At 38.0% G+C, this 13,445-nt stretch overlaps 1 protein-coding gene across 1 annotated transcript in view; it reads right to left on the bottom strand.

Moving 5' to 3' along the window:
- Positions 1–1,372: 1,372 nt before the first annotated feature.
- The window catches only part of FAIM2 (Fas apoptotic inhibitory molecule 2), a 57,943-nt gene continuing 45,870 nt past the window's right edge, over positions 1,373–13,445 (bottom strand). Inside the window, exon 12 of the mRNA XM_003770873.3 lies at positions 1,373–6,047. Coding sequence (XP_003770921.2) covers positions 5,898–6,047 — 150 coding nt within the window. The 3' untranslated portion in view covers positions 1,373–5,897. The remainder of the gene's footprint in view (positions 6,048–13,445) is intronic.

The following is a 13,445-nucleotide window of genomic DNA, read 5'->3' as shown; positions in this document are numbered from 1 at the left end:
AGACTTTATATCTCTCTGTCAGGACCTTCCCACTAAGTAATCCAGCCTTTCTATTCATGCCTAGAAAAGGCTGACTTCCTAATGCCAATAACAAATTTCTTTTTTTATCAGTCTAGTTTTTTGGGTTCATAAATTCCTTTATGAAGGACCTCTGTGCCACCAAAACAGGGTTCCTACAACTCCCTACCTTGCACAAATCCTAAAGGTGATTTAGGGGAGCCAAAGCTCTTCATTTGGTACCCTGAACCCCAAACCCTAACTCCCTGACCACCAGGAACCCTAATCTCATCAATATGACAGATATAGTTAAAAGTATTGCACATATTTAGCCTATATCAGATTGATTGTTGTCTTGGGAAGAAGGGAGGCAAGGAAAGAAGGGAGAAAAATTTAGAACACAAAGTCTTACAAAAAAGAATGTTGAAAACTAGCTTTACTTGTATTTTGAAAAATAAAATACTTTGGGGAAAAATGATGAAAGTTGTTCCCAGAAAAAGGGGGGATTAGTAGATTTAATCCCAGTTTTAAAACACTGAATCAATAATAGTTGATATCTTTGTATGTATTTTTTAAAAACAGTTATTTTTTGTTTCTTTTAAAATTTTCAAAATACATGCAGAGATAGTTTCCAACATTGATCCTTGCAAAATCCTGTGTTCCAAGTTTTTCTTCCTCCTTTCCCTTTACCCCCCCATAGTAAGCAATCCAATATATGTTAAATATATACAATTATTCTATATATATTTTCACATTTATCATGCTACACAAGAAAAGCCAGATCAAAAAGAAAAAAGACCAAGCAAACAACAACAAAAAGGTGCAAATACTAAGTTGTGATCTACATTCAGTCCCCATAGTCCTCTCTCTGGATGTAGTGGCTCTCTCCATGCAAGTCCATTGGGATTGTTCTGCATCATCTCATTGTTGAAAAGAGTCAAGTCCATCAGAGTTGATCATCACACAATTTTGTGGCCATTGTGTACAATATTTCTTGGTTCTACTCACTTCATTTAGTACAAGTTCATTTAAGTCTCTCCAGGCCTCTCTGAAATCATCCTGCTGATTATTTCTTATATAACAATAATATTCCATTACATTCACATACCGCAACTTATTCCCCAATTAATGGGCATCCTCTCAATTTCCAGTTCCTTGCCACTACAAAAAGGGCTGCCACAAGCATTTTTACACGTGTCGGACCTTTTTGCTTATTAAAAAGCTATTAATAATAAAAAAACTTTAAAGTTGAAAATAAAAATAATACACTTGAGTTAGCATTGTGGTGAAGTTAAATGACTTGAAAACGAATCGCACCCCCTCATTCTCCCAGTCTTCCCTTATAGCAGATAAAAGGAGCCAAGGGAAAAAAAAGTGTTGAGACCATAATTGGTTTTATTCTTGCCCCAAGGGCATTAACAGCCTACGGGAAGTTGTTTAGGTAAATGGAGGGAACAAGTGTCAGCCACTGGGTAGACTTCAGAGGAATCAGGCAACAGAGAAACAAATGTATTCAAGCTAGAGGGATTTGTGGCAGATCTGCTCTTAGTCCAATTTTCCAGAATCTCTCCTTAATCCACTTTCCCAGCTCTGCCAGGGCCTGTCCATATCACCCTAAAGTGCCACATGGGGGCAGCAAAGTGTACGCAAAGGTACCCAAACCCATTCCTTAGATGAGAAATCTGAGATGCTGATCCCTTTTAGGTGGGCACTGGGGAGATTGAGGCAGACTTTTAAAATGTCTCATCAGTTGGAAAGAGATGAAGGATTCCTAGGGTCTCCCCTTCATGGTACTGAAGAAATCAAGATCTGGTTTATTCAGCAGGACTGGATAGTAATGTATGCAGAGGATTTTTGGTAGGAGTGATACCAGAGATTCTCATAAACTCTGAGCTCCTTTTCCCTTATCTCCCAGCCTGGCTCTGCAAATATAGTCTCTATCTACTCCCCCTACCCCCCTTAGGCTGGACTCTTGACTGGATCAAGTTCTCAGATACTCTATTATCTTTCAGTAAAGTGTCCTATGCCCAGCTTTATTTTTCACCCCCAAAAGAAATGTCAAGTATAAAGCCGGGGGAGGAGAAAATGGCCTTTTTCCCTCTCTAGCCTGTGTTTTGATTTCTTGTAATCCTACATTCCTGTTCCCTCACTGCTTTCTTAAAGGCTCATCCAGCCTCAAAGGCTTTTTTTCCCCCTGGGGGTTGCCTTTCATGATTTAGGACTCTTTTTCTCTGAAGGAAAAAAAAAATGGTTGGGAAGTGGGATATCTGCACCCTCTTCTCTCCCCCCCCCCCCCCCCCCAGTGAATCTGACCCTTCTCTGAGCCTCAGTTTATTTTCCTGAAATGCTGAGAACATTCAAAACTTTAGACTCCTTCCCATGGTATACAAAGGAACCAAACACGTGGTTTTAGCTCAACAAACACAAAGAAAGGAACCGCAGAAATTTGGGTGATTTCCATTGGTTTCTATATCCTATATCCTAATCACATTCTGATAGGGTTTGTTTTGTTTATTTTTTTTTTTAAACTAAGGATAGACTGGGATCTTTCTCTTCATGTTGAGAACTCAATCCTGGACAAATCTTTTGTCCCATTCCTTCCTCCCTCCCCTCCCAGAGATTAAGGTTGCAAATTGATTCTGGAAAGCAGCAAAGATTTAAAAAGAAAGTGAAGTTAAAGACCAGAGAACTCTTTTGGGGGAGGCTCAAAATATAGTGCTGAGATTTGGCAGTAGAAAAAGACATTTAACAAACTTGAGATAGAAGGAGGCCTGTAGCTTGGAGATTGAAGCAGGGTAGAAAATAGCCACCAAAATGAGATTGTAGGGTCAGGAATAGGGAAGTGAAGGCAGAGAAAACTTTAAGAAATGTCCTCACTAGCAGCAGCTAAATGGCAAATCTTATTGATCAATCATCTCAAGATCCAAAATTTCCTAATACCTACTATTCTGGTTCCCAATATCTACTCATTCACTCTGATGGGGACAGAGTATGGAGAGGACTTGTCTAAAAATCAGGCTTAAATCCAGTCTCAGGCAAATTGAGCTGGGAGATCTCTCCAAGATTCCTTCTTGGAGAAGAAAAGGGATATTAACAGCCCCAGTGCATCAACTTCCCCAGAATTACAGAGTGGTACATAGATTCCCCAGCCTATAGCTCACTAGCTAGTTAGTCCATTCTGATTCCCAGAATTGTAAACAGCAGGGGTTTTTTTTGTTTTTGTTTTTGTTTTTTTGTTTTTTGTATTTGGATCATACTTAACAAAATGTACTTGGAGCAAGCAGGATTAAAAGCATTCACATATCAACTTCCTACAACAAATTCTGTTCCTTGAAACTTTAGGACACAGCAAAGCCTCTCTGCTTTGGATAACATAGCTCACCTGGAGTATCTATTGAGAAAATACACTCAGGTAGCTTTCAAATTTACCTGTTCTGCTACTTGGGCACTGTTGTGAGGGACTGCTAAATTTGTGCCATTTTGAGAATCTCAATCATCCCACCCTAGTTGCAGCTCAGCTAATTGTCTCTTGTTCCTTCCTTCTGAAGATGATTTTCTTTGCCCCTCAAGAACTCAAGATATCATAAAGCTTTCAGTCTTGTGGGGTCTTGTCAATGGAAGTACCAAAGGGTAGGGGTCAAGGGGCAGTATGGAGAATGCAGTATATCCCACTTTCTTCCCTAAATGGAAAACCTTAGCTCTGCTACAAAGTCCAGGAAGAGCTTGCTCATGCAACAGGCATAGTGTTCAGAGTGAGCATGCAAAAATTTGGAGGTTAGAAGGAAAGGTGGAAAGAAGGCAGGCTGATGACTGGGGTGAGGGGCTTCAACACTTCACCCAGTAATTTTCCACATCTACCAGAGCCACCACAGCATGAACCAACACAACAGCCAGCTCCTTCCCCCTCTACTGCTCCACTCCCTCAGGCCTCACTAACTGAGTCCCCTCCCAGGTGCAGGCTACACTGCCAGAGGCCAGGTAGCTGACGCAAACACACCTGCCCAGCGATCCCAGCCGACCGCCCAGGCGAAAAAGGGGCCCCAGCCTCATCACATGGACCCAGTTCTTATCAGGGGCCTGGCTGAATCAGCCATAGGCTGGCCAATTTCCAAACTGGGGAGATGGGAAGATAAAGAGAAGAAAGAGGGAGCACACTTGACCCCTCAGGGGAGATTGAGAAAAGCAACTGGTTGGGGTGATCTGGACTGAAGAGGAGAGAGAATGAAGTTGAGAAGAGTGAGAAGTGTCTTCCCTTTGGAGTATGTAGAGATAGACTCTGGCTTGGGCATTTAAGACCTGGTTCTCTGTTTGGCAAGGCAACAAACTAGGGAGGCACTTAGGGGATATGCAGTGCAGAGAGCGGGGGAGGAGGGGTTCATCCCTGGGATGGAAGGGAAGAAGGGGTTCCCCTGCTGGGGATCTCAGCATAGCAAAGAAGCTATTCCATCTCCCACCCAAACTAATATTTCTCAAATAAAAGGCTCTTCTCTATTACTCACCAGAAAGTAACATTCCTTCTCTTTAAGGGTCCAGGCACCCTTTATATTTTACATTATTCATCAATTCCAAGTCCTTTCTAGTCCCTAGGACCTTAGAAGACAACTTGGGGAGCTGGAAGGAAAAGGACTTTCAATTCTTTTAGCCAGATCTATATCACAAGGAGGCTGAGAGTACATCAAAGACTCTTCTAAATCTCTCTAATTTCCCCTCTAGGCACATCTGGACACTGCTTGATTATTTCTTTAGGTTGTGACTCCTTCCCATACGTGACTTCGCTTGGTACCTCTATCCCTTATCTCCCTGTTAGAGGCCACAGAGCAGACTCTTAGCAGGGGCTCACTTCTTTCTGCTCTTGACACCCCAGGGGGGCCTAACTCTACACATTCATCTTTTTAGCCCTGGCTTAGAAATGCAATCACAGATCTAACTGAAGCTCTCACATATACACTGAAGGACCCTTTGAACGAATGCCATTCTTTAAACAATATCCCTCATTCTCTTTTCCTCAAATATAATATCATCATAGATAAGCTCACATATTTAGAGCCCTAAAGGACCTCATTTCATATATAGGGAGCTGAGGCTATGCCTATAGATAGGAAAGCTAAGAGATTTATCCAAAGTGATATATGCAAAGTGCAGCAGACTGCCCTGGAGTCACATCCAGTTCCTATGGCTCTAGATACTACACTTCTGCATATCTTCAGTGGGGGAATCTTGGTAGGCTATGTTCTTATGCCAATTCATTCCCTTCCATAAATGCTTCAGCTTTCCCCTGCATCCCCAGCAAGTTGGGTTAAGTGATTTGCCCAATCTAGTAAGTGTTAAGTGTCTGAGGTTGAATTTGAACTCAGGTCTTCCTGATTCTAGGGTCAGTGCTCTAACCACAACACCATCTAACTAACCAAATGCTTCCGTGTTTTGATCAGAGGAAAGGTAGGGATGGGGTCAGTAACAACGAGGGAAAACTTTTTTCTCTCAAATCACATAAATCTTCTGGGGTTCAGGATTCAGCTTATCCTTCAGTCCTTCCACTGACATCTAAGTTCCTAAACCATTGTCTGTTATATCCCTGGACTCTTACACCCCAAAGCTGATGTGGGAGATAGGGAGTACACGGGATTTACAATTTCACAGTTGGAAATGGAAATAACAGTCCTGATATGCAGGGAGCAGGAAATTTAGTGACTCCAGTCCTTTAGGCTTCCAGAATTCCTCATATATATATACAACCTACGGAAAATAACTCCAAGGATGCTGCAGAAGGAGAATAGTTGGCAGAGGGCTAGGCTAGGAGAATGCTTAGTGCTATGTCTTAGAGGCTGGGAAAGAGCAGGGGATAGATGTTACAGGGGGACAAACAGATAGCATTTCTTGGAGTTAAAAAAAGGGAAGCCTTTTCAATCTCGGTTGGTGCCAAAAAGCTGCAGAAAGAAGGAGAAGATGTAGACAATATCCAGGTAAATGTTGAGTGCTCCAAAAATGTATTCCTCGGGGCTCAAGGAATAGCGCCGGTTTCCCATCAGCAGCTGTGTGTCAAATGCCAGGAACTAGAGAGATAAAAGGGAGAAAGTTATTACTGTCAGAGATTCTTCTGAGAAGGGTTACATTAGGCTACATCATAAGGTTGATCTTTTGGTTTGAACTTTGATGTCCATCAAAATTCTGTTGGGATTGTCCTGTCCCCAGTGGGCCTTTTACTCCCTGTTCTAATCATTCCTAATCCTCCTCTCATACACACCAATTCTGAACATACCTGTTTTTTATCCCAATCTCTCAGAGATCTCTCAACTACAAGATAAATTAATCTAGTTCAGGCGTGATTCCTCTCTGATCATTATTTGCAGGAGGCAGTAAGGCATCATGAAAAAAAAAAGTATTAGAAAAGGGCTGGGTTGTCTTGTATCTGTTTTGCATGTATTTCTAAGTACATAATCTCTCCTCTAATAGAAGTAAAGTCCTCAAAGGCAGGGATTGGTTTTGCCTTTTTTTCTCCCTTGTCTGTCCTTTCTCCCTCCTTCCTTCCTTCTTTTTTCTTTTCCTTTCTTTCTCTCTCTTTTCCTTTCTTTCTCTCTTTCCTTCTTTCTTTCTTTTTTCCCTTTCTTCCTTCCTTCGCACTTTGCACAAGGTGGATTGCCTATATAAAGCTGGAAGTTACTGAACTTTAGTTTCCTCATTTGTGTAAGAGGAATAATATCATCTTTTAATGTGAAAAAGAATCCTTAGTGGGCAAAGGGCTGTGCTTAGCCCCATTGGATTTTTTTGGTTGTTACCATATACTCAAAGTGTACAGCCTGGAATTCCAAGCTGCTTGAAGTAGTACTCCTTTTCTCTCTCTCTCTCATAGGATCACTGATTGAGAGCTGAAAGAGACCTCAATCCAATCTGCTCATTTTATAGATAAGGAAACTGAACTGGAGGAGAGGAGAGCAGAGTAGAAAGGAGAGAAAACAGTTTTTTGTTCATTAAAAAAAAGTAACTAAAATAAATAAATAATTGTCTCTTGAGAGGAAATGACTTGCCCATGTTAATACAGTCTTTCCTTTGCATGCCCTAAGCATGGACTTTCCCTTTCTATGCATAAGACAGTTAAGGGTTTTTTTTTTCCAAAAGCCCTTAACTCCCACTAAATAGCTAATGACCAGGCTTTACTCTAGGACCTTGGCCAGCTTCACAAGCTCCAAGTAGTTGCTTGCTGGCATCAGAGAGTACTTAATGGACAGGAATCTCTGCCTCAATACATCCATTACCTGATGTTATTCCCTTCCTATAATTTTCTTCCTTTGAGTTTTGCAAGAGTTCCCTTTTAAAAAGCAAATACCCTTAGGTGATGTTAAACCTAGGTGGATAAAGCACTAAGTTAGGAGTCAGCAACCCTAGACATTTATGAATTGTGTGAATCTGGGGCACATCACTTAACCTTTCTCTGCCTCAGTTTCCTCAAGTGGTAAATAGGGATCATAATAACACCTAACCCCCAAGGTTGTTATGAGGATTAAATATAATAATATTCATAAAACATGTAGCACAGAAGTTGATATATAATAAATGTTTGTTTCCTTCCCTATCTTTTCTTAAACTTTATCAACACAACTTAGCTGATAGTCACCTGAGGGCAAAAGCTTGAAGAAAAAGGACAAAAGATAGATCTTCTATATACACTTTGAATATATGGAAACAAAAAAAATCCAATGGGACAAAGGACAGTCCTTTGCCCACTAAGCATTCTTTTTCCCATCAAAAGGTGATATTATTCCTCTTATACAAATGAGGAAACTGAAGTTCAGTAACTCCCTCAGATTCATATTCAGATTCAAGACAGAAATACATGAGTTATAAAAAAGCTTGTGAAATAATACTTAAAGCTTCCACTTACCAATCCAACTTTCAACCTACCACGTGTCCTGGGCACAGGCAGCCAGCTTGAGCAACCTGGCAAACCTTTATTTAAGGTTTAGTTGTAAAGTTCCTGCTTGGTTCTCCCATGGAAGTGAATAAATCTAAATTCTTTCTCCCTCACCACTTCCTTCCCATCCCCTACTTCACAAGAGTAAGAAATATTGAGTCTGTCCAACTATTTGAAGGAAAGGGATTTCATTATGGCAGGGATTAGAAAAGTTGACATTGCAGAGCCAGCCACAGGAGAAGGGGCTCCATTTCAAGAAAAGGGGGACTAGAAAACTGATTGGAGTCAGGCCTCCTTTATGAGGTTTACTTCAAATAGGAAACTAGAATCCCTAACTCAAATAGCCTGAAGATGCCCACTGTCAGGGGACCTGTGCAGAAATGGAAAGGGAAAGAGAATGAGCTGGAAGACATAAGAGGAAAGTCCGAGACAAGCTAGTAGGAATAAAAGGAAAATCATGAAAGACAAAAAAATCTAAGAGAGGCTGTGTATAAGCTAGACCCCGAACAAATAAAACAACAGTGTTACTCATAAAGATAGGAGAAAAATTGAGCACCAAAAAATTTCAAAGATCACAAAACTTAGTATAGTAGACTATGAAGGAAAATGAACCACAAATTCTCAGTGGAAAAAACAATTCTATGAGCTTTCCAAAGAAAATGTAACAAAAGCAAAAAAATCAAATAAAATAAAGCAACAGAATGATTCAAAAGAGAGATACATCTTTAAAAATAAGATATTAAGATAGTTGTCCATGCCTTCTCATTCATCAGATTTCTTTGAAGGCCAAAAATAAAAATGCTTCTTATCCAAGAAATTATAGGCTATGGACAGGGTTTCAGTAGATTCCTGGGGAAAGATGTTATCCTCAATAAACAGCTACTCTGAGTACTATTCATGAACTTTCAAATATTAAAATATAAAAAAATACAAAGGATACCAAAACTGACTATAATTTTACAAAGTGATATGTTAAGGGACAGGTCAATTCTCTGAGAGCCTCCACAGCTGTGGATCGTAACATCTGAAGGAGCTGCAGGGCAGCCTTTGCTGACACGGATATTGTGGACTGGGAATGAGATAAATTGGAGGCAGAGAGAAGAGGAGAGAGGTCAGACAATGCAACAGCCTCTCAGTCAGGTCAGAACAGCAACGGCCTCTCAGTCTCCTTGTATCATCCTCTCACAAGCGGAGATCCATTCCGGGTTGGATCTCTAGCAGCCACTATCAGGTGGCTCCCATGTATTCCAACAGCTCTCCTGTGTATTCCAACAGTAATATTTCTTTGATAATTATAAAGGTATTTTAGGAGCTTGTAATTATTTAGGATATTATATTAGTGATAGGATGTACCTATTAAAGATTGCTTCCTATTGACAAAATTTCCAAATAATCTAATTTTTAGGATATTTCTCTATTAACATCTTCCCTCTGACTCCTAAAAAGGAAGAAAAAATTGAAAATCAGAGCTCTTAAGTCGAAACTAACAAACAACAGGATAGAAAACTTAGAATACAGAATGAAAAACTCTTCAAAGAAGTAGTGGTTGTGAGAAAGAGAATGAGATATCCCAAACTTTAAAAGTACAGAGGTGGAAGTAACATTGGCAGAGAGAAACAAAAGACAATATATTAAAAATATACATGAACTCTATAACAAAGACACTGATTTGAAGATAGGACAGGCAAGTGTAACTTAAGAATCATAGTACTCTGAGAAATTGGTAGAATTAAAAAACAAAACAAAACAAAACACCCAAGTACTATATTGTACCTTCTGAGTACAAATAAGAAATTATTGATTGAATCTACATACTGTGTCCATAGAAAGAGCTCATGCTTGTAACTTCAAAAAGCTTCTGAAGAAAAAATTTGAGGAAATGCATAGTTGAAAAGGAAACTTGGGAATCACTTTCTACAAGTCCTTCCTCTTCATCTTTCCTTTCCCCACTTTTCCTCCTAACTCTTGCTCTGGAAATTATAATCAAACCAACTCTGTCATTGCTTCTGAAAAGAATGCATCCTCAAGCATTAGTGGGGATGGGATTTGAAATAAGCATCATCAGAGTTTACCTGGGTTATATATTCAACATATATAGAGGGAACATTAGACTGAGCTATTCAGTCATTAATGGATAAATAGTGAAAAAACATGGACAAATTGATCTTAAGAAAAAAGAATCATAAACTATTACTAATTTAAAGGTTGTTCTAGAACACCAATAGTAAAAAAAATGCAAATGAAAGCATTTCTGTGGTTTTGCCTCATCTTCAGCAAATTGGCAAATATGATAAAAGATAAAGTTATTCTAATATATTATTGGTGGAGCTGTGAATTGTTCTAGCCATTTTAAAAACAAATTTGTAATTATGTGGGGAAAAATAATTAGAAATAATTAAAGTGGCCAAATCTTTTTATCCAGAAATCTTACTATTTGGCATATATTCCAGAGAATTTGAGGACAAAAGGGTCCCATATATATCAAAATATTTATTCAGAGATAGTTGCATTTTTTGGTGATATTCAAGTCCGGGAAGTAAAGCAGGTACCTATAAGCTGGGGGAATGATTGAACAAATTATGATATATGAATGTAATGGAAAATGATTGTGATGTACAAAGTGGCAAAAGGAATGGTTTAAGAGAAACTTGGGAAGATGTATTAATGTAGAATGAAGTGAACAGAATTAGAATGATTTATTTAAAAAAATACAATATACAACTTTAACTCTGACCAATCTAATGATCAATTAAGATTTTAGAGGTTTATTGATAAAGCATGCTATCCATCTCATGACAGGGAGATAATGGATTCAAGGTACAAAATGAAAGGGCAAGAAGAAGAAGTATAAGTTAGGACCCAGCTGAATTCTTCCAATATCTCCCTTCAAAACATCCTCAAATCAAATTTTAGAGCAGCAGAGCTATCAAAAGGTCAGATGAAAACATTTTTTCCAGTCTAAGACAACTTAAGACATGCATAGGAGAGGTCTATAATATGGGGGTAGGCTTAGCAGGAGTAGCAGCAGTGAGCTGTGACAGAAGCAGCTTTTGAAGCTCTCTGCCCAGAGATATAGAGGGTTAGATAACTTGTCAGAAAGAGATTAAAAGGGATCTTTGCCAGTATCATCTGAGGCCTCAGAGAAAATGTTAATTAGAACCAAGGCCAGGAAGAATTCCTGGAAGAGTTAAAGAGATAACAGGGAGAGGAAAAATTGGGGGGAAAACAAGAAAATTATGAAAAGAGAATTAATAGCTTGGTAAAAGAGCAAAAAATATTGGAGAAAATAACATCTTAAAAAACAGATTTAGCCAAATAGAAAAAGAGGTACAAAGCTCAATGACGAAAATAATTCCTTAAAAATCAGAATTGGGCAAGTGGAAACTAATGATTTCCTTCTACTTCCAGAAACAATAAAACAAAGTAAAAAAATGGAAAAAAAAAGGAAGAAAATATGAAATGTCTCATTGGGAAAAACAACTGACCTAGAAAATATATTGAGGAAAGATAATTTAAGAATTATTGAACTATCTGAAAACCATGATCAAAGAAAGAGACCACATATAATATCAAGAGAATTTTTCAAGGAAAACCTATGGCAGTATCTTAAATCTAGAAGGATTCTGAAAGAATCCTTCAATCATATCCTGAAAGAAATCTTAAAGTAAAAACTCCTAGAAATATAGCCAAATTCCAGAGCTCCTTAGTATTGCAAACCAGTCAGAAGTAAAGCATTCAAATATTGGGAAGCCACAGTCAGGATCATACAAGATTTAGCAGTTTCTACATTAGAGGAGTAGAGTACTTGGAATATGACATTCTAGGAGACAAATGAGCTGGGATTACAACCAAGAATAACATACCTAGAAAAACTGAATATAATCCCTAAAGGGAAAAATGGATGTTAAATAAAATGGAGGACTTCCAATTATTCCTGATTAAAAGACCATAGCTAAACAGAAAATTTGACATTCAAACAGAAAACTCAAGAGAAGCTTTAAAAGGTAAACATGATAACAAAAATCTCATACTAAAGAATGATTGGGTGAAACAGCAAATTAATAACTTTACCCAAGAAAATGACAATAATGAGATGTCATACCAAAAATCTCATACTAAAGAATGATTGGGTAAAACAGCAAATTAATAGCTTCACCCAAGAAAATGACAATAATGAGATGTCATACCAAAAAGGTAAACATGAAAGAGTAATCATTAGGACCTCAATAAGGTTAAACTGTTTACATGTCTATATGGAGAAATAATATATGTAACACCTAAGAACTTTGTCATTATTGGAACACTTAGAAGGAATCTATATAGATAGAATGAACAGATGATAATTATGTTGTGATGATATAGAAAAAATATAGGGAGAAGAATATACTGGGAGAAAGAGGAAAAGAGAGGTAGAATGGGAAAAATTTTCTCACATAAAAGAGGAATGCAAAGAAGAGTTTTTATGGTGGACAGAGAAATTGCAGGGACAACTGAAAGGCAATGCTTGAACCTACTCTCATTGGAATTGGTTCAAAGAGGAAAAAATATATGAATACACACATATTTCTGTGTGTGAGATACAAGACAGACCCCCACACATTCAGTTAAGTACAGAAATCTATCTTACTCAACAGGAAAATAGAATGGGAAGGGGATAAGAGATATAGAGGTGTGTGACAAAAGAGAGGGTGCACTAAGGTAGGCAGTGATCAGAAGCAAAACAGACTTTGAGGAGGGATAGGATAAAAAAGAGAGAAAGACAAATAGAAGAAAATAGGATGGAGGGAAATACACAGTAATCATAACTGTGAAAGTGAAAGGGATGAAATAACCTGTAGAATGGAAATAGATAGAAGAATGGTTTAAATCAGAATCCAACAAAATGTTGTTTACAAGAGACACACTTGAAACAGAAAGACACATACAGAGTTAAAATAAAGATCGGAAACAGACTATTGTGCTTCAGATGAAGTTAAAAAAAAAGCAGGGGTAGCAATCATCATTTCAGATGAAGCAAAAGCATAAACAGATCTAATTAAAAGATATCATCAAGGAAACTATATTTTGCTAGAAGATACCATATAAGTAATAATTTTATTTTTTACATCAAGGTTTTCTTATACAAAGATTCTCAAATATATAGGGAGACGAATTAAATTTATAAAAGCAAGAGCTATTCCTCAATTGATAGTCAAAGAATAAGAATAGACAATAAGAATATGCCTATTCTTCATTCACTTTAGAAGAAATCAAAACTATCTATAGTGATGTGAAAAAATGCTATAAATAACTATTGAGCAGAGAAAGGTAAATTAGAACAACTGTAAGGTACAACCTGACATCTATCACAAGTGACAAATGTTGGAGGGGAATAGAAAAAATAGATACATTAGTGAATTGTTGGAAGAGTAGTGACTTATTCCAACTATTATAGAAAAAATCTGTACTCATTCCCTCCCTTTAATCCAGCAATACCACAATGAGGTTTGTATCCCAAAGAGATCAAGAACCAGGTAAAGGATCTGTATGTACACGAATATTT

This window comes from Sarcophilus harrisii, chromosome 5 (assembly GCF_902635505.1).
Source record: "Sarcophilus harrisii chromosome 5, mSarHar1.11, whole genome shotgun sequence".
Lineage (NCBI taxonomy): Eukaryota > Metazoa > Chordata > Mammalia > Dasyuromorphia > Dasyuridae > Sarcophilus > Sarcophilus harrisii.
The sequence above is the reverse complement of the archived record's forward strand: the minus strand, read 5'-3'. Positions and strand labels throughout refer to the sequence as shown.